Below are 20,120 nucleotides of genomic sequence, written 5' to 3' on the forward strand. Positions count from 1 at the left end.
GTATCTGTATGTGTCACATGAATTTTGGACCAAGATACCTAGGATTTGTGCTGTTTGCAAAAACAATAAACTGCAAGTGCTATAAATGAGCCCTCAGAAAGGTCACTCTAGTAGGCAGCTTAACTATTGGTCTTCCTCCAGCATTTAAGATCTATAAAATGATCAATAAATCTAGTTTAATGCCGCTACATCTTTGCAAACTCTGATTTCGCATTCCACCCTTATTTTGAAAGAGCACATGGTGATGAAAGCTTTGCATTATTATTTGAACAACGTAATAGAAAAGAGCTGAAACAAGGCTGTCTTTCAATGTGTTACATGGATGTAGTTTGCATCAAGACAGCAAGTATAATAGATAGCTGTGAAAAACACAAATGGCACCCCATGTGAATTATGAAGGTCTTTGTCTTATTTGGAAAGAAAAGAAATGGTATTTGATGTGAAAGAATGCACATATATTGAGGAAGATAAAAAACGTAAAATAAACAGGATAGAACAGGATAGAACTCAACTATAAAGGAAGATGTGGAAACATACTTTATGACAATAATTGAAACACAACAAATAGTGTAAGTGTTGAGAAGCAATTGAAAGGTTTTAGAATATACAGCCTAATCGCTAGAACAACAGAATATTTAAAATAAATGGAACCTCTCCACATTAGTTAAAATAGTTAAATAGTGGGTTATGTCAAAAATTATATTAATGGGAAGCTTGTAATTTTAATACATTTTATTCACAGCTATTGCTTGAACGTCTAGCTTTGGAACTCCAAACCAATCTCTGTGTCCTATCACATCCACTCATGTAATGTGTCACGTTAACCACTCTCTCCTGATTTAAGCATGGAGCTCCTAGAAAAAAACACTCCCTGATGGAAAATACAACAGCAACAGCAATGTCTTCACTCCCTATAGTGGTGTGGGACGATAGCCAAGTACGTATTAAACAGTACACATAAACTGCTTTATTTTTCCTGTCTTTTTACTGCAATAATAGGTGACATTGTTGAAGCGAACATACAACTTACCATGTATCACTTAATCAACGAGTCTGGACTCAACCAACACACACACATTTTTGAACTTGCCATCTTCACAGGCAATTACTGTAGGTAAAATTTGTGGTAGAAACCGCTGCAAATCAAAACAAGCTGCGTACACTTCTCAAGGAAACTACCAGGGGCTGTTAGCAACTGTGGTTACTACTGAAATTGGGTCAGGTTTCCAATGGAGTATGGTTCTCACTTAACCAGGAACAGCCTGCTAATAGCCTGTAGAACACTGTATTACTTGTCCTTTAAGGACATATAATACAGAGCCAGAAGGATATGTTGTAGGTATTTTTAAAATTATTAATTGCTACATTCAGAAACTCAATGGATACATGTTTGCTCAGTGTACAGCCACCTATATATGACAGTATGGAAAAGCAGCTGTCTCTTTGGTGCATGCTGAGACAGCCCACACTGAGCTGAGGCTCAAATGGATTAAGATGGCAATGCAAGAGAGGTCTGTTGCTGTTCCATTCCCTCACTGAGGCGCATACTTAGCTTAGCAAAGCTCAAGGCAAGCGCCTGCACCAAAGACATTGAAACATTCTGCTCAGCAGCACTTTCCTTCTCCTAAATACACCACCCACTTGATATATCACGGGTGTCGTGGTCCAATATAAATCCACTATATATCGAGGGCCGTGATAGAGCGAGAGACCAATAGAAAAAAAAATAGGCTAACTAATACTGTACAACCACTCCCTTGTTTTATCGGGGGCATCAGGGTCCAGTATAAATCCTCTATGCAACCTGCTTTTTCTCATTTTTCATATAAAAAGCAGCACACTGTTTTAATTCATACAGCGGAGGGTAATTGCTTCTCATCAACTTTAGTCTTCTTCTCCATTCTGTAATGCACAAACCCGCTGCATTGAAAGAATCCATTCCCAACATAGGAGGCTTGTTGCTAGGGAGCTGACGTCACTGCCTTGTGGCTTTTGCTAGTGCATTGCCGCCACACGTGAACACCTTGTTGGCTAAAATAAAAACCGCTTCAGCAAGTAGATATTTAATTTGCTTTGTGTTATTGTGCAATACGTGTGTATATGATAACAGTACAATATTAATGTTTTTAATTGTTTTGTATATTGTTGTTTGTGATGTGCAGTACGAAATAAAACAAACAGTAATTCTAAGTGCCTATGTATATTGCAGCTAAGGCACACAGTTAGACATTAAAAATGGGGAGCCAACTCCAGGACAGCGATATATCCAAATCCGCAGTATAGCGAGGGGTGATATAATGACGGGTGGGTGTACTTCTAGTATTCAGTATAATATGAAATACCTTAAAATTCTACTTTTGCATAAATGTAGGTTCTTAAAAGGAAACCGGATAAGATATGGGTCAACAGAGAGGAACTAATATAGCATAATAAATGTACATGGATATGGGTACAGTAGCAATAAAACCATTGTTCTATCAAATGAATGTATCCTATGCTGAATGGCTGCTCATCAGGCTACGGTTGATAAAACTATTCATCTCCAACAGAGAGCTTAATTAAAAGGGTCTGATGTGGAAGAATGACATATTTTACAAGCCCAAAACCACTTAAATTGAGGTTATTAAGAACCCAATTACTTCCTCAATAATAGGAAGGCAGGCACCAGTCCCTGGCAATGCCCCGTAGCAAAGAGGGCTTTTATTTAACCCTAATAAAGATAAATAAAATATGCATACTGACAAAAGAGGGTTTTAATGATACAATGTCAACTGCAACATTACACATTTTTATTATTTTATACTTTAAGACAGCAATTCAGTTATTAATTTGACACCATTTGTTTAGAATATTGTACAGAATATTTGGCTGAAACTGCCCGGCAATGGACAACGCAGTTTAAACTTCCTCTGAGATTATAAGTACAGTAAGTTAAGGAAAACAAGGGGTAGTGGTGACAGTGCTTCTTAAAGGGTATAGAGTTCTTGTTGTTTAATCAGGAGTTCCCACACTGGGGGCTGGGGACCCCTGGAGGTTCGAGATGGTTTCAGGGGGCCCGTAGCACATGCAAAACTGTTATCTCCCAAAGACCCTGACACAGCAATATTCCTCAGAATGAATGCTGTTGTTAGGTGCTTGGAGTTATTTTGAAATTAACACTGTTGTCCACAATAACAGCATGCACCATTATACTTCAAAAGGGGGTGCTAAGGAGCACAACATAGGCAATTATATGAATGCACTTTATAATAATAACAATTTCCCCCCTAGTGGATGTAAGAAATATCACATTTATTATATGTGGCATTTTCTTTCTGTTTTTATATTACATCTTGTAGGGGCAGAGCATTGTAGGTTACATTCTGGCATTAGGCATGATTATGAGAGCTATATTGAGGCAGGGGTACTTTAAACCTGACTGAAGCAGATGACACCAAGTGAATCTAAAAAAGCAAAAAGAATACATTAGTCAAGATAACTGTCATATCATACACCCTTTAAATAAGGCAAAGGGGGAAGTGAAAACACAAATCCGACAGTACACTCTCAAGTTTCTAATGCTATCTGATGCCCTTGACAGTAACTACACATTTATTTTACATTACCTTGATTGTTGGCAGGACCATACGTTGCCTTCCCATCCTTTAAGCATTATTTATTTGTACAGCATATCCTTCAGATGAACAACTAAAACAAACAAAAAGGTTATCAATCTGTCTTTGCTGTCTATGCTTGTTTATTGCAGGTACTCTGGTTTAAATAAAACTGCTAACAAATTAGGAATTAAAAAGATAAATCTTTGTGGTTGTTAAAGTCGTCAATGAGCACAAACACTGTCTCTCATTATCCCTTCCCAAAGTTTAAGCAGTGCGGACACGGAAGAGGTTATTTGTGGTCTCTCTGGACCGTGTGAGATTCTGCCACACTGTGCAGACATTACACACCCCTATTAGCCTTTTCCAGCTGCAGCATGTGCCAGCCACACCATGTGCAAGCAGTAGACAGAAACCATTAGCACTGCTTGAGCAGCTCTGGATAACACTCTCCATGAGGTCAATTAAAGACGTCAGGAGGGTGGGCTGGGCTATTGCCTTTTACCAACACCACACCATGGGGGGAAAGGTAGTGGGAACAAGGTGATTTATCCTTCTTTTAACTGTGACACCAAATAACAGTGATATTTGTCACCGTAATTCTGAGGGAACATGTGATTACGGATACTTTACTGGAGACCATCAGTGGAAAGAGACTGGGTAGAGTGAATGGTGGGACACTAAGTTATAAAGTAAAGCAAGTCTCTATCAAACATTTTGAAAGTTTCCTTTGTTCTAAGATTGCCTGCTTACTGGCTTTGGTCACTCTTTTTAGTTTAGTTTAGTTTCTTCACTTTGTGCCTGCAGGGCCACACAGATTCATGCTTTTGTTGACAAAACTCCAGTGATGAAGAAAATTAACAGTTGAGTTAATCATTCTCAATGTAGCATTGGGACAGGGTATTTTTGGATATGACCATATAAGTAGTGGTTTCATTCTGGTACTTGCTGGTCACCAATTTTCTAATTTCTTCTTAAACTAGCAATTCTGTTTAAAAAATACAAAACACAAAATATTTCTACAGCAATGTGGAGCAGCCCAGGGATACCAAAATGCAAGGTCCAGGGTACATTATTAAAGATCCTTTGGTAGTGCTATCACACTTGGTTCATACAGTAAATATGTGTGCGTTTGATTACAACCCACTTTAACATTTTAGCATTGGGTCTGCTCATAACTATAGACTGGTATTTTTGTGCTTCTTGTATCTATTGAGATCAATACCAAAACCCCATTGTGAGATTCAGATTGAAGGCTCTAGTCAAATATTATATTCTTATTAAACCTTAGCGCACCTGCTGTGAGTATTTGTAGGTTTACTACTATTCTGAACTCAAGGCTTTGGGTTGTCAGTAAATCACACCAAGCCATATCACGTGTACACTTTTCACAGATTTATAATTGAGACAATTTAACAGGTGGCCAACCTAACTAGGGCTTAAGAACCCAGAACCATGAAAAGGTTTGATCTCTTTTTATAGGTCCATGAAATACAGGTGTAACCTCGTTCCCCCATGTCTCCCAATTAAAATGAAAGCAGCAAGAAGTTTAGAGAAGGAGCCGAAATTATTTTTTGAAAATGCATCTTTAATTATAGCCCTGTTAATTACTGAGCACTGCAGAAATTATTGAGCATCCCTTATTATTATGCAAATGCATTCAGTTTTGGCCACAATTAAATGATTATAAAGCAGTCTTCTATTTCTTTTTGCTTTACAACATATTACTGTAATGAAGCCATTACCTCTTAGTGTGCATTTTAATGAGTTTTTAACTGACATTTTAATGAGCTATACATTACCATAAAGCAAGGATTAGGCTAAATTGATTGTAGTAGGGGGAAGGGAGAGGTTCATTAAGAGTTAATTATATTGTTTCAGAATGAACACACATATTTCCAGGGCATGCCAACTGATGTGATCCCTAACATTGTGTGCATTATTGTCATTAATATATTGACCAGGGGCTCCTATTCACTCAGATTATTGCTTGAATTGAAAAAGCACCTGAATACTCCAAAGGGGGTTGTTTAGAGGTGTTCGTGAATCTAAATGCTCTATACTTATCTAAACTAAGCAAGTACCTATCAAAGTGCTGTCATAAAAGAAAAGCAATCAAACTAAACCTACTCTATTTCTAATAATGGCAACATGTTTAATCTTAGGACCTTAGGTATAGAAAACATGACAACATGTCAATATGGTTAAAAGTACACCAGTATTAGGGGTTGTCATGAAGCATCGACCTATTTTAACATTGGAGTGTAGAAAATAGCTTTGGTCTATGCTACTTTCTAGGCATCACTTAAAGTAGTATACTTGAGGTTCAAAATGACCCTGGACACCATACTCAAACACAATGTAATTGCTTAATTAAAAATGTACCCCATGACTCAACTGGCCCATTCTCCCCTAATTACTTACCATTATGCACAATGTAATGAAGTCACAGTTACACTATTGTGCTTTGTTTTTCCTGCCAATTTTCTCCACCTGTATTTTCTTCTCAAACAAGTTAGGCTCGGTTGAGAGTTCTTGCAACACCCAGAGTCAGGTGACAAATGTATGATCTATGTGGCTGTAAAGTTTATATATAGGCATTGTTTGTTTATATTTGCCTAAGTCTGAAATACTGGTACCCTTAAGTCCTTATAAAATCCATTAACTATCCCACATCTTTTACAATCTCCCTTTGTTAACAGAGGGGGCCCTCAGCAGATATGCATACTAAACCTTAATGTGCTTATCCTGCAGGTGGCACTTGTTTTCTCTCCAGAGCATAATGATACCAACTTGATCTGAATTTCAAAGAAGGATTTACCAAGCCTTGGACTAGCTGACAGAAAGCCTGTCCCCAGAATACATAAAATATTTTATAGTGGATTAACTCAAAGGAGCTTAGTGGTAAAAATGTGACCATTAAAACTACTACATATCATATTAGAGATACACTGGAAGTGCCCATATGTACATTCATCTGTACATACTATTAGTCCTAGTTTTTAGTCACATGTATATACTATACATGTCTATGCTTGGATCCTGGCGTCTGATGTGCTTGGAAAATGGCTAATGGCTAATGGCAACCTATTCCCAGTCAAAATAATTCCTACATTGTTAGCTGAATCAGTGTTTTAAGTCGCTGATGTGCGTTTGACAGTTTTTCCATGTTATGGTTGTCGTCTCACGTTAATTTGTTCATCTTCCCTTCAGAATATGAAGCTTATTTTTTTTTTATGATTTATGACTGTAAATAAGAGCCAGACCAGTGTACCAGATAATGCTCTTAAAAACAATTGAATTCAAACCTTTATTTTATTGTATTATGAAACCAAGGGCTGTTGAATTCGTAATTTTGGTTTATCCTTGTCTGATAAGCTGTCAGAATTACTGATGCTTCAGCATATTTATTGCATAGGGATAATGAGATAGCTGGTGGGAATTTTAACTATCAGATTGAGGATTCATTCCATTGATATGTTTATTGAGAAAGTTGGGGAGAGGGAACTTAAAACAAAAGGCATATTTCAAGATGTAGTGCTGAGTCCACACGATTAACCCTTTCAGGACCAAGCATTTTTCAGTGGGATGCTCCCCCAGGACCAGGTGTTTTTTGGCTGTAGTCGACTCTTTTCCTATAAAAAAAAAAAAAATCACTAAAAATCTATTTTCTACAGTAGCACCTTGGTGTCCTTTTTTTAGAACACTCTGGGGAACATTATAAAGTACTTCAGAAACCATACAAACTTTTCACTTTTCGTTAAGTATTTTTTATTATGTATTCTGCTTAGAAATACATGTATAAAAACATGTTGTTCTATGACCTGAGGGATACTTCCTGAAAGCTTTGTTGAAAAATATTGATGTTTGGGCAAATCTCAAGACATTGTTTCACCTGAATGATTGCAATGACATAATACATGTTTATTCTCAGGGTCTTTATAAGCAGTAATGGACACTACTGTCGATTATTTTCTCAAAATAAATATTTATAAGTAAAATAATAGTTATTCATTCTATTATTATTATCAGTAAAATAGGGGGCAGATAAGAGCAAGTAAAGCGCATTTAAGGAAGGGTGTCCATAAGGGAAAAAAAGAGGAGTTCTACAGGTGCTGTCTGAAGTGAGTCTTGAGGAGGCGCCGGAAGGTGGTCAGGGACTGGGCATCTGTAGGAAGGTCATTCCACCACTGCGGGGCGAGGGTGGAGAAGGAGCGGGCTCTGGAGCTAGGGGAGCGTAGAGGAGGTAGAGCCAGTCTTCTAGTGCAGGAGGAGCGGAGAGGTCGAGTGGGGGTGTAGGGAGAGATGAGGGTCTGGATGTAGCTGGGTACCAGGGCCTGGACCAGGAGCTGGGTAGCATAGTTGGTGAGGAAGGGTCGGATTCTTCGTATGTTGCTCAGCAAGAATCGGCAAGTGCGTGCCAGAGTGGAGATGTGCTGGGAATAAGAGAGGCAGGGGTCCAGGGTGACTCCGAGGTTCTTAGCTGAGGAGGAGGGAGAGAGTGTGGTAGATTCCAGAGGAACGGAGATAGAGAGATCAGAGGGGGAGGAGGGAAAGAACAGGAGGTCAGATTTAGAGAGGTTGAGTTTGAGGTGATGCGAGTGCATCCAGGAGGAGATAGCAGACAGACAAGTAGAGATACGGGAGGGGATGGTGGAGTCAGAGGTGGGGAAGGGTAGGAAAATCTGAGCATCATCAGCATAGAAATGGTATGAGAAACCATAGGATGCGATGAGGGGGCCCAGGGAGCGGGTGTAGAGAGAGAACAGGAGAGGACCCAAGACTGACCCTTGGGGGACTCGTTAAGAGAGGGTGAGGTGTGGAGGTTGCTCCACGCCAGGTTACCTGGTAAGTGCGGTTGGAGAGGTAGGAAGAAAACCAGGCTAGAGCAGTGCCAGAGATTACCAGGTCATTCCCAGGTCACTCGTTTCTTGATATTTATAAATGTTGTATACTGTACTGTGTGTATATATATATATATATATATATACAGACGTGCTCAAATTTGTTGGTACCCTTACAGCTTATTGAAATAATGCTTCATTCCTCCTGAAAAGTGATGAAATTAAAAGCTATTTTATCATGTATACTTGCATGCCTTTGGTATGTCATAGAATAAAGCAAAGAAGCTGTGAAAAGAGATGAATTATTGCTTATTCTACAAAGATATTCTAAAATGGCCTGGACACATTTGTTGGTACCCCTTAGAAAAGATAATAAATAACTGGATTATAGTGATATTTCAAACTAATTAGTTTCTTTAATTAGTATCACACATGTCTCCAATCTTGTAATCAGTCATTCAGCCTATTTAAATGGAGAAAAGTAGTCACTGTGCTGTTTGGTATCATTGTGTGCACCACACTGAACATGGACCAGAGAAAGCAAAGGAGAGAGTTGTCTGAGGAGATCAGAAAGAAAATAATAGACAAGCATGGTAAAGGTAAAGGCTACAAGACCACCTCCAAGCAGCTTGATGTTCCTGTGACAATAGTTGCAAATATTATTAAGAAGTTTAAGGTCCATGGAACTGTAGCCAACCTCCCTGGGCGCGGCCGCAAGAGGAAAATCGACCCCAGATTGAACAGAAGGATAGTGCAAATGGTAGAAAAAGAACCAAGGATAACTGCCAAAGAGATACAAGCTGAACTCCAAAGTGAAGGTACGTCAGTTTCTGATCACACCATCCGTCGCTTTTTGAGCGAAAATGGGCTCCATGGAAGAAGACCCAGGAGGACTCCACTTTTGAAAAAAAAACATAAAAAAGCCAGACTGGAATTTGCTAAAATGCATATTGACAAGCCACAATCCTTCTGGGAGAATGTCCTTTGGACAGATGAGCTGAAACTTGCAGTCTGGAGAAGGCACCCATCAAACCTGAGACAGCTGGAGCAGTTTGCTCAGGAAGAGTGGGCCAAACTACCTGTTAACAGGTGCAGAAGTCTCATTGATAGCTACAGAAAATTTGAGTTTGATTGCAGTGATTGCCTCTAAAGGTTGTGCAACATAATATTAGGTTAGCGGTCCCATCATTTTTGTCCATGCCATTTTTATTTGTTTTCTTATTTACAATGTTATGTTGAATAAAAAATCAAAAGCAAAGTCTGATTTCTATTAAATATGGAATAAACAATGGTGGATGCCAATTACTTTTGTCAGTTTCAAGTTATTTCAGAGAAAATTGTGCATTCTTCGTTTTTTGTGGAGGGGTACCAACAAATTTGAGCACGTCTGTATATATATATATATATATATATATATATATATATATATATATATATATATATATATATACATACAGTAGATGCCGCTTATTAACAACCTCTCGGTTCCCAGCACAAAGTTGTCATTAACCGAAAGTTGCCAATAAGTGAAAAGCCCCCTTTTTCAAGTTTATTTATATGGAACGATATATATCGTAGTTGTACAAATATGGCACTGAAATACATGTGTTTTAAATGTTAGTGTTCAAAAATGAACATGAGAAACCTGAAATACCCAAACAGAACTGTTTACTTCACGTGTGTGTAAAACAAAAAAAGGGAGTAGGCTTAAATAGTAGGCTACTACACAACAATGTACTACAATTGCCCTTACAATGAGTAAAGCAAACATAAAACATATGTGTTGTATCAATTCTAAAGAACACATTTTTAAAATAAGAAATTGTCCAACGTTGTCTGCTTTTTACAATGTACCACCTCCCTCTGTAAATCCATCTCAATTTTGCGTGCAGCTTTGTAGCCAGTTTCAAAGACACGATTCTGCCTCGGTCTGCCAGAAATACGCAGTCGCAAAGTCAGCGTGTTATAAATCATGCAAGTGCGCTTTGTAGCACTGGCAATTAGTAATAAACTGCTAATATCAGAATTCCATTAACATTACAGTCTATGGGATGGGATTGGTTCCTGGGAAAATGTTGTTAATAACCGAAAGTTGTCTTTATCAGGGTTGCTAATAACCAGCATCTACTGTGTATATTATATTATATTAAACACATGAAACATAATACATGTTGTTATATAATTATAAGTCAAATACATCAGATTTACAGTGTTTCCCATTTTTTTAATTAGCTCTTAACAAGTTCCTGTGATTTTTTGTTTCTGCTTTTGTCTTTGCCTGGCTGCTGTAAACTGTCTCCTCCCTTTAGACACTAAAAGCCCCCTCAGTGACGTCACACACAAAAAAAATATATATCAGGAAGTGAACGCCAGTCCCTCCCCTATCCATTGATATGTGTTTCAAGTCTGTACTGCTTTTTTATCATGTTTACACGATCGCGGTCCTAGAAGCCCACTTCAGTATGATCGTGTTAACATGATCCCGGTCGTTAAAGGGTTAAGAATTGTTCATTTAGTACTCATTACTGCTTTGACATTACCAGTGGTGACTGCTGGGAACCTTCTTATCAACTAGCCATTAAAACTTATAGTGGTTGATCCACAAAATTGATCTGCAGCACATAGTTTTGATTTTGGATTTTTTTCTTTTTTGAATGAAATCCCAAGACTTGAAAATCATCATGCTGCAGTGTAATGTATTTTTATTATGCAGCTATTAAAACCATTATAAATGCCATTAACATTTTTTTAAGTAGCTGTTTAAAGAAATAAAATAAGCTGGAGAAACTACAACTACAAAATACAATGAACCGTCTAATCAAAATTACATATTTTAATAAGCTTCCATGACAGCTCAAAGTTAGCAAAATTTTTCTAAAAGGAAAAAAAGTTTTAAAATAGAAATAACCTTTTAAGTGCTCTTAAGCCTGGCACATAAGCTGTCACACTGGCTCTCTTACACAGGTCTCGACCCGGGTTCTGGCTACCCGGGTCACAATCCTGCGTAGTGTGAACCCACATACTCAGGATATGGGTTGACAAGCTTTGACCCTGGTCGAGCAAGACAAAATGCATGATCGCCTTTCGTTAGCGGACAGAGTAACAAACAGCCACACCTGCATGAAGGTTTCACTTCTGCAAGGAACTTGCGAGCCATTTCTGTTTATTCTGTTTAGCCATATTTCTGTGGATTGAGACACACCATGAGCCAGATTGCAGCAGGGGTGAAGAAACATTTTACAATTCCATCCAGAGAAGCTTGGATGGAAGCATCCGTAACAAGTACACCATCTTGAAAGCCTGAGCAGATGAAATGGTGGTCATGTGAACGTTGCTGCTTTTGGGGCATTTCATACATGCATTGTGTACTTGCTTCTGTCACCCATGTTGACCCTGGTTCTTTAAAAAGCAGTGTGAAATCGCATAGCCGACCCACTTGACATCGGGTCGCGACCCCGTTAGAGCATGCCAGTGTGAAAGGGGCTTATGTTACATTTATTGTTACAAGCTTTAAAAAATCATAATATATTATGCAATTTTTGCTTAAGTAGAAAGTTTAGTATAAGCTACCACTATATTGAATGCTTAACACGTTTCCTTCCAAAATGTAATATATTGTTAAAGAATGCCTAATAAGAAAGGGAAGTTCCAAATTTAAAAATTCATACTGGCAAAAACAAAAACAAACATTTTGACAAAAATAAAATAATGATAAAAAGCAATATTTTGCAAGTGTGCTTTATTTGTAAACAGTAAGAAATAGGATGTGCTTGAGTACTTGTACAGTACCGTAGAGAAGTCAAAGATATTGGAATTGTTGTGCAGTAGTAGCATTCGTCTAAAAAAGGCTGCTTTCAGTTTCTCATAAAAATGAAGCTGATTTGAGGTTAGGACAGTTTTAAAACCCACTATCCTGAATTTGTTTGTCATTTTCTCACCATAACTATTACAGTAAGTACAGACCAGCGTATTTCTGTACAACGATGGGTGATATTCTTGTCGGTGTGCAGATTAGATGTATTCCCACCTTGAGCTGTAACCCGGATCCTGCACGTCCTGCACGTTTTCCATCTTCAACAACCCTCTTCTTTTTTTCTAACCTCAAGAAACCCAGATTGATGATTATTGCAAATCTGCCATCTTTTTCAAATTATTTATTTTTGGCACAGTGCCGAAATACATACAGCAAAATCATTAAACAAATTTCCTGATATTACAAATTTTCCGAGATAAATTTAGCAGTCACTTATTGCAAATTACTTCTGTGCAAATTATTTTTGGGCCCCTAAGGGAAAAAAATTATAATGAAACAAATTGCCCTTGTTCAAAAAGCTGAGGGTAAAGAATATTGGGAAATGTATTAACTTGCATCCATATTATCGCCTCTTGTACTGTATTTTACTGCTGTTTTGGGACTACTGATCTTATGATGCATTTTGAGTTACCATATACCCAGTTTTCGAGTTGCAATAGTGCTCACTTATCAATGCCATTTCCATGGAGGACTGAAGTGAATGACCAGTGCAAAAAACTTGCATTATTCTGCAGACAAAAGTGGAGGTGTTGAAAGTGGTTGATAGTACACCACCATACAAGAAAAAGAAAAAACTTTAACAATCCCGCAAACAATGCCCATAATCAGAGTGTGTCTGTATCTGGGACCACTATGAAACATAAAGCAGAAAACTTTGCACAGCAGCTGGGATATGCAGATTTTAAGAGCAGTTAATTTGCAATGTATACTTTTAGAAGTTGACTTACAACTGTATTTTCAATACAATGCACATTACCTTTAAATGCATACTACTTTTCATTGTACTGTAATTGAAATTTGATTTCAACATAGCATCAAATTTCAATAAAAACATTAGTTTAGACTCCTCATAATACAAATTACTGAGCCAATTATTTTTTATGTGGGTCCCTTGAAATTTGTATTAATGACAATTTACTGTATATCCATACATACTTCACTACTGAAGTGTGAAAGAACACACATAAACATACTGTATAATGAGAAATTAAACTGTAGCTCTGAGCTATAGTCACTAAAGGGTTTTTAGTTTCTGTTAAATCATTAGCAATGTTCTTCATTGACATAAAAGAAAATACATGCAATGAATATCATTTAGAGACTTTAATGAAAAAAAAAAAAACTTTAGCATTAGGATGTTGGATGCTCCATGGCTGTGAGCTCTGCGTGCACAGTGAAACAATTTCATACAGAGAAAATATTTCATACAGAGATCACATCACAGGGATGGTATTCAAAGAAGCAAATCTGAATTTGAATACTATTAACCTAGCCCAAATATTGAAAGAAAACAAAAACATACTGTAGAAATGTAATTAAATTGTATTCCTTACTGTCTGTGTACAATGTTAATAAATATATATCCCCTATCCAAGTCTCATTGAAATCAAATTATACAAATTTCTTGATACTTTGAATTTTATAACGGCCAACTTTAGCAGTTGCTTATTGTAAATTACTTCTTTTAATATCAATTCAGTTAACAGAAATGTACTGTTTGTGCAAACATTTTGAATTAAACAACTAGTGTAAAGGATATTGGGATTAGTGTCCAGATTAGTGCCTATGTATTGTATTTTACTGCTGTTTTGGGACTACTGATCCTATGATGCATTTTGAGTTGCCATAGCCAGTTTTTGAGTTGCCATGCTACTCATGCATCCTTTCCATGAAGCTGTGCAAAAAATGTGCATTATCCTGCACCGCTATACAAGAAAAAGAAAGATGATGCTGCAGATTTCAACACTCCCGCAAACACTTTGTCAATGTATCTCTGCGTGTTGTTGGAATATATATAATTGGGTCCCGAGGATCATGCACAGAGATAGAAACAGTATTCATAACTAACAAGTGGTGGTTTATTAAAACCAGTCTGAAAGAAACATGAAATAGCATATAAAAATGCAATTTATACAACTATGTTCTCTGACTTTAGGTCCCTGATCATCTGCTTCTAGTTTCCAAAACTTCCACTGACAGCCTCATAACATTAGTCTTCACAAAATGCCTAAATAATAACACCTTCAAGCAACTGTATAAAGCTACAATTTAAACTTGTCCCTTTTAAACATTAACATGGCCCCAGACACATTCCTAATTGTATTTTAATAAATTGTTCCATTCTTAGCTGGGGTTCCTTCCACCTCTTAAGCATATTGAACCAGAAGTAATGTTTTAACAAGGCTACACAGTCTATGTGCAGCCCTGGCCACATGTTCAACAAGAACAATGAAAAACACTTTCCAACCACTCGTTCTGATTTCTGAAGAAACATGAAATAGCAAATAAAAAATGCAATTTATACAACTATGTTCTTTGACTCCAGGACTCCAGAAGATGTTGCTTCTAGTTTCCAAAACTTCCTCTGATGGCCTACTACAGTACTTTCTGCAACTCAAGTTAGAATGACTGTAGCACCAAGAACCTCTTTGCAAGTTACGTAGTCTTTTAGTGTAGATTGCAAGTTCAAGAGTCTCTGAGTCCTGCTTACACAATGTATACTTTTACAAACCTCATTTACAATTGCATTTTCAATAACATGCACAATACTTTTTTTAAATGTTTAATACTTTTCATTGGATGGTTGCCACCTCTGAGACACACACACAAATGGCTAGAAATTCCTATTAATGACAGTTGAGTGTAAGTGTTAGGGTAAAATAAATAAGGCAATGGCAACAAAAAACAAAAAGTGCCAGTCAAGAACATGTTGTAACTGCTGTTCCATTCTACCCCAGGCTTATTCCCTTGTAGTCTTTTGTACTTCCAGTTAGTACAGAACTGTTGCACTGCCAGTGTAGTGTGTGCACTTCATTGCTTACTGAAGTTTGACATACCAGCATTTACAAGGTAGACCACTGCCATCAGGAAGATAACTATAAAAGAGCCATAGCATCAAGACATGCTTTTGGGTCTCCTATAAGTATTTAGAACAGTCAGAAAAGTATTAAAACATTGCTAACAAGTCCTAAAATGCAGTCCTGCAAATTCTGTCTCAATTTATCTTTCTTTGTTTGAAAGTATAAGTATGTGTTTTTGGCAAGCTTTCGATAAGTCATATCAAAGATTATACAGAGGTTAACACAGTGCAAGTTGTTACCTGCTGGTTTGGGTGTTGGCAACAGTGAAGCGCAGTTTGCCAAATGTCTAAGGAAACGTCAACAGTACATTCATATTTTGCTGGTATCTATTTATATTGCCTGCAGCCAGTCTGACAGATGCAGCTATATTATAAGTCAGTTCCATTTGCAGAGGGAAAAAAAAAAAAACATAACCAGGGTTTGCTCTTTCCTCAGAGGCTCAATATATTTTGGAAAAAAAGGAAGAAAAAAAAAACAGGATAAGAATGCAATTATTCTGAGCCTACTGACAGACCCATAGCTTTTCCTTCTAGGCTTTGCTGCTTTGACCGTCAATGAGGGGCTCGGGGGACTAAGGGGCAGATTGAAAAAGTAGAAGCAGACAGATGGTTATTTGTAATCATCATGTAAATGTAAATCCTATAAAGATGGGTTTCTAGGGCCTGGGAGGCTGTTATAGAAGTGGGATTGTGGGAGAAGTGTGGCACCTATAGTAATTCGGACCCCTTCAAATAGCTTTCTTGCATTATGTTTTCTCTAAAATGAACAACATTTTAACAGAAATTTGTGGATTTAATCCTGTTTAACACTGCCCTGAGTTAATGGACACTGGTGACCGGGTCCCTGGATTCTGGCCTAGTCTGGCAGGTGCTGTTTGCTGGTGGCACTTGCTCGCCATGGTAGCAGGGACCTTTACTCAACTGTGGCAGGTGCTCTGCCTGCATGGGTTTCTAATGCTTGCACTGCAAGCCTTGATCCATGCCATCTTTGTGCACATGGTTGTTTGACTCAACTGCTTACCTCTCATTTTTCTAGATCTGTGTTTATTTTACAGTAAAATGTATGCCACTAATGACTAGCAGGAGCTGGTAATGGTATTGTAGCAGTGGGGTCTCACGCTCCCGCCCCGCCAAGTAGAAATTGTGTGAAATGGTGCAGTGATGTTTCACGAGAGAGGAAATCTTCTGATTAAAAGTAGTAAAATATGATATTAGTTCTGTAAGGATATTTTTCTATAGAAATGCTAATTACTTTTCTAGTAATTATTACTGCTGCCCAGTTACAGTGGTGTTGTTGAAAGAAAAAAGAATTCTGAAAAAATAATTTACATTTTCATTCACTATGTTTTTTTCTTGATCACCCCAGCTGTACAATTACACACTACATGCACCTCATTTTCTGTATTGTGCACCTTTTTCAATGAAGCAGCAATATTTTTTTCCCTTTTTAAAATGCTGCGAACAATAACGCAAGTCTTAAGTAGATGCAGCAGACAGCTACACCACGCCTTCACCCGTGATTTATTTACGATGTATACACATTTCACAGGAGCCATTTTCAGCCTGACCAGGGGGTAAAGTAATAGGGTTACAAAGACTTGAATTATCAGGATTTCTTTTTTACACATCATCAAAAAAGAACAATGGAAATTCTCAAGAACCTGGAATATGAACTGCTTTTTATGAATCTGTATTAACTTTATAGGCTTTAGTTTGTGCTATCCTTTGTGAGTGGTTTAATTTATGTAGCACATAAAAACAGCATTTACTGTAACAGCTCTTGGATAATTGGTCTTAAAGCTTTTTTAAAAAAATACACAACACAAGGCCCACTTGTGAGGATTTGGTGAACTGGGAATCATTTCAGCGCACAGGGGCCTGTTAGCTAGGCCTAATCCCTCTTTACACTACTGGGATTTGCATAAGAACCTGGCAAGTAGCTCTTAATTAGTTTTCAAACAGACCTTTTTTTTTTTTTTTTTTTTTTAACAGTCCGAAGCCAATCCTCAGTGCCACTGATTGTGAGTGGTAAGCTTGTGATTTAGTCAGAATTCTCTAGTCTTGGTTGCAACTTTTATCTGCCCTTGCAAAATCTTTTAAGGCCCTCCTGGAGGGACTAGCTGTCGGGAAAATTTGTAAGGCAGACTGACATTGTTCACTGTGGGTGCAGGTTTTCCAAAACATGTGTTTAATAATCATGGCACAGCTACTTTACAGTATCCCTGCTCTGGTAGCACTCTTTCAACACCAGTTTGGTTTATAAAAAAAAACTGAATGCATTATTTATGTCCAATCCATTTCAGTAGAAAAACAAGAATACTATGTAGTATCAGTAGGGGACTGGGGTTAAGAGAATAGTTTAAGAAAAGGACTGGAGCAGTGGATATCAATCTCTTTGTATTTGCATCTGATGCATGAAACAAAATGTACATATATGATAGCAGGATGTCCAAACCTAAGCCTGGAGACCAAATGTGGCCCTCAGACCTGCCCCCTACCCCCTGACCTCTCATACTCCTTCTCCACTAGCACGGTACGCTACGGGTACGGGTGGTTCTCCACTGGCTATTTGTCGAGCCGAGCGAGAACCAAACCGTGAAACTGGCCTCACAAGACATCTGAATCTGGCTGCGAGCCGAGCCGAACCAGGGGCGAGGTTAACGATTTTCATCATTACGTTGCATCAGTCAGTACACTCCTGAAAGAAAAACAACAAACATGCTGGGAAGCGACTGTGATCAGAGAAAAGTACAGCCTTGGGACGATGAAGAAGTGCAGGCTGTAGTTTCTCTGTGGGCAGATAGAAGTGTTCAGGAAGATTTGGAGTCGTGCATCAGAAATGAGAAAGTTTATGCCCACATTTCTGGCAATTTGAAGCAAATGGACATAAACCGCAGGTCCGGTACACTTAACTCACACTCAAAAGCACAAAATTCTACCAGATTTCTCATACATGACCTTTATTATATAAATATAAAGAAAAAAATGGAGAAAATAAAACAATTTTAAATTTATTTACAAAAATATAGTCAAACATACTGTACAGCTGTACCATACATACAACTATGGCTCCCGTTGTGCTTGCGCAGCTTCTTTTTTTTTTTAAAAAAGCACCCAAACAAAAAACAACTAGAAAAAACAACAACTGTTCTTAAACGGGATATCTTTGGCAAGTCATATTTTTAAGACCTTCCTTTTCCCTCTTCAACAGAACTAACTGAACTTCAGTAAGTCGATATAATCAGTAAAATTTGTGGATTATGAAGACATTCCTAAATATATTTACAAAATATAGCGATACAAGATACAGCTGTACCGTTGGTCTTTTCATTTTTGAACACCATTCGAGTTAATTAATAACAATAATTAATAACAACTGTCTTTCGTTGCGTGGGATGTCAGTAGAATGACTTGGCTCTGCAGTGGAAAAACAACCCAGACTCTCCTTAACCGCACAGGTTACGGCCCCGGCGTGGCTTGGTTGTACAATGGAAAAGAGGCATCAGTTGTGCCCAGGCCACTGGCATATTGTCTTATACTGATACAAATTATATGTGTACCTTAAACACCAACATATTCAGGAGATTGTTCATATTCTATTCCTATTTGGCTAATGGTTAAAATTTACTTTTTTCTCCACTATTTTATTTAAAAAATGCTCTGTCTGATTTGCTATCAGCTCAGTTCTGTCCCTTCATGGGCCCACTGTAGACAGATGCTTGTTGCTGCCATTTAGTGAGGTAGATTTGACACTTTTGTGTACATCGGGTATCAATATGGTATTGTATGGAAGGGTAATAAATACATAAATAATGAGGTCTCTATTAAATGACTGATCCTATTTCAGTTTTGAGAGTCTTGGGAATCGTGTGTGAATACAGTAGATGGATCACCCATAGTTCTTTGATTTACGATTTGGAGATCTATTGTCTTTTGTGCAAGATGCGTGATACTGTACTTGCCTTCTCACAGCTTCAAGAGGATCTTTCAGGGCTGCAATGCAGACAAAACATCCTATTTGCTGTTCATGAGCTTTGATTCCTGATGCCTATTTTTCTTATTGTTTTTGCAGTGCTGCGGGATGATTTCCGACAGAACCCCACCGATGTTGTTGTGGCTGCTGGAGAACCAGCAATTTTGGAATGCCAGCCCCCACGTGGTCACCCTGAACCAACCATTTACTGGAAAAAAGACAAAGTGCGCATTGATGATAAAGAAGACAGGATCACAGTAAGTACATGCAGTATATTTAATTTTAATTGTAGCCCTGTATTCACCCAGCTTACTGAAGATGACAGATGCTTTTTTCACATACATAAAAAACAAGACTGTCTTAATGAAGCACAGTGGATAAATAACATCTGAAAAGAAGGTTAAAATGATTATTTAACTTCGCTTTGAGTTATATGTCAAGAGGCACAGATTAAAAGGGCTAAAAAGACACACACATTAAGACACAATATTCTGAAATTCACAAAACAGTTCCCTCAAGGGCATCCATTACACCAACATATTTTACATATATTCTCCATATAAGTGCAGGTATTTTGTATAAGCATGTATCATTACATCTGACCATAATGACATTTTAAGTATTCTTTTATTTCTGCATCACATTATATCACATACAAAGTATATCACTAATGGAGCGCATTAATATATCTCCACAGGGTAATGACCCCATTGGCAGTGGACAACCTACAATTGTCTTTAAAATAGTAAAGCAGCGTTAAAAAGGTCTACCAGCCTTATAATTAAACTGTCACACAATAAAAGTTTCAGTATGCTAA

The 20,120-nt window shown here is 37.7% G+C and overlaps 1 protein-coding gene across 9 annotated transcripts in view; it reads left to right on the plus strand.

Moving 5' to 3' along the window:
• LOC117972773 (roundabout homolog 2-like) overlaps positions 1-20,120 on the plus strand; it is a 722,560-nt gene that overhangs the window by 601,628 nt on the left and 100,812 nt on the right. For all 9 annotated transcript variants that reach the window (XM_059028671.1, XM_059028676.1, XM_059028672.1 and 6 more), the window contains one exon: positions 19,403-19,560. In XM_059028671.1, coding sequence (XP_058884654.1) covers positions 19,403-19,560 — 158 coding nt within the window. The remainder of the gene's footprint in view (positions 1-19,402; positions 19,561-20,120) is intronic.

The sequence above is a fragment of the Acipenser ruthenus genome, chromosome 8, assembly GCF_902713425.1.
Source record: "Acipenser ruthenus chromosome 8, fAciRut3.2 maternal haplotype, whole genome shotgun sequence".
NCBI classification, from domain to species: domain Eukaryota; kingdom Metazoa; phylum Chordata; class Actinopteri; order Acipenseriformes; family Acipenseridae; genus Acipenser; species Acipenser ruthenus.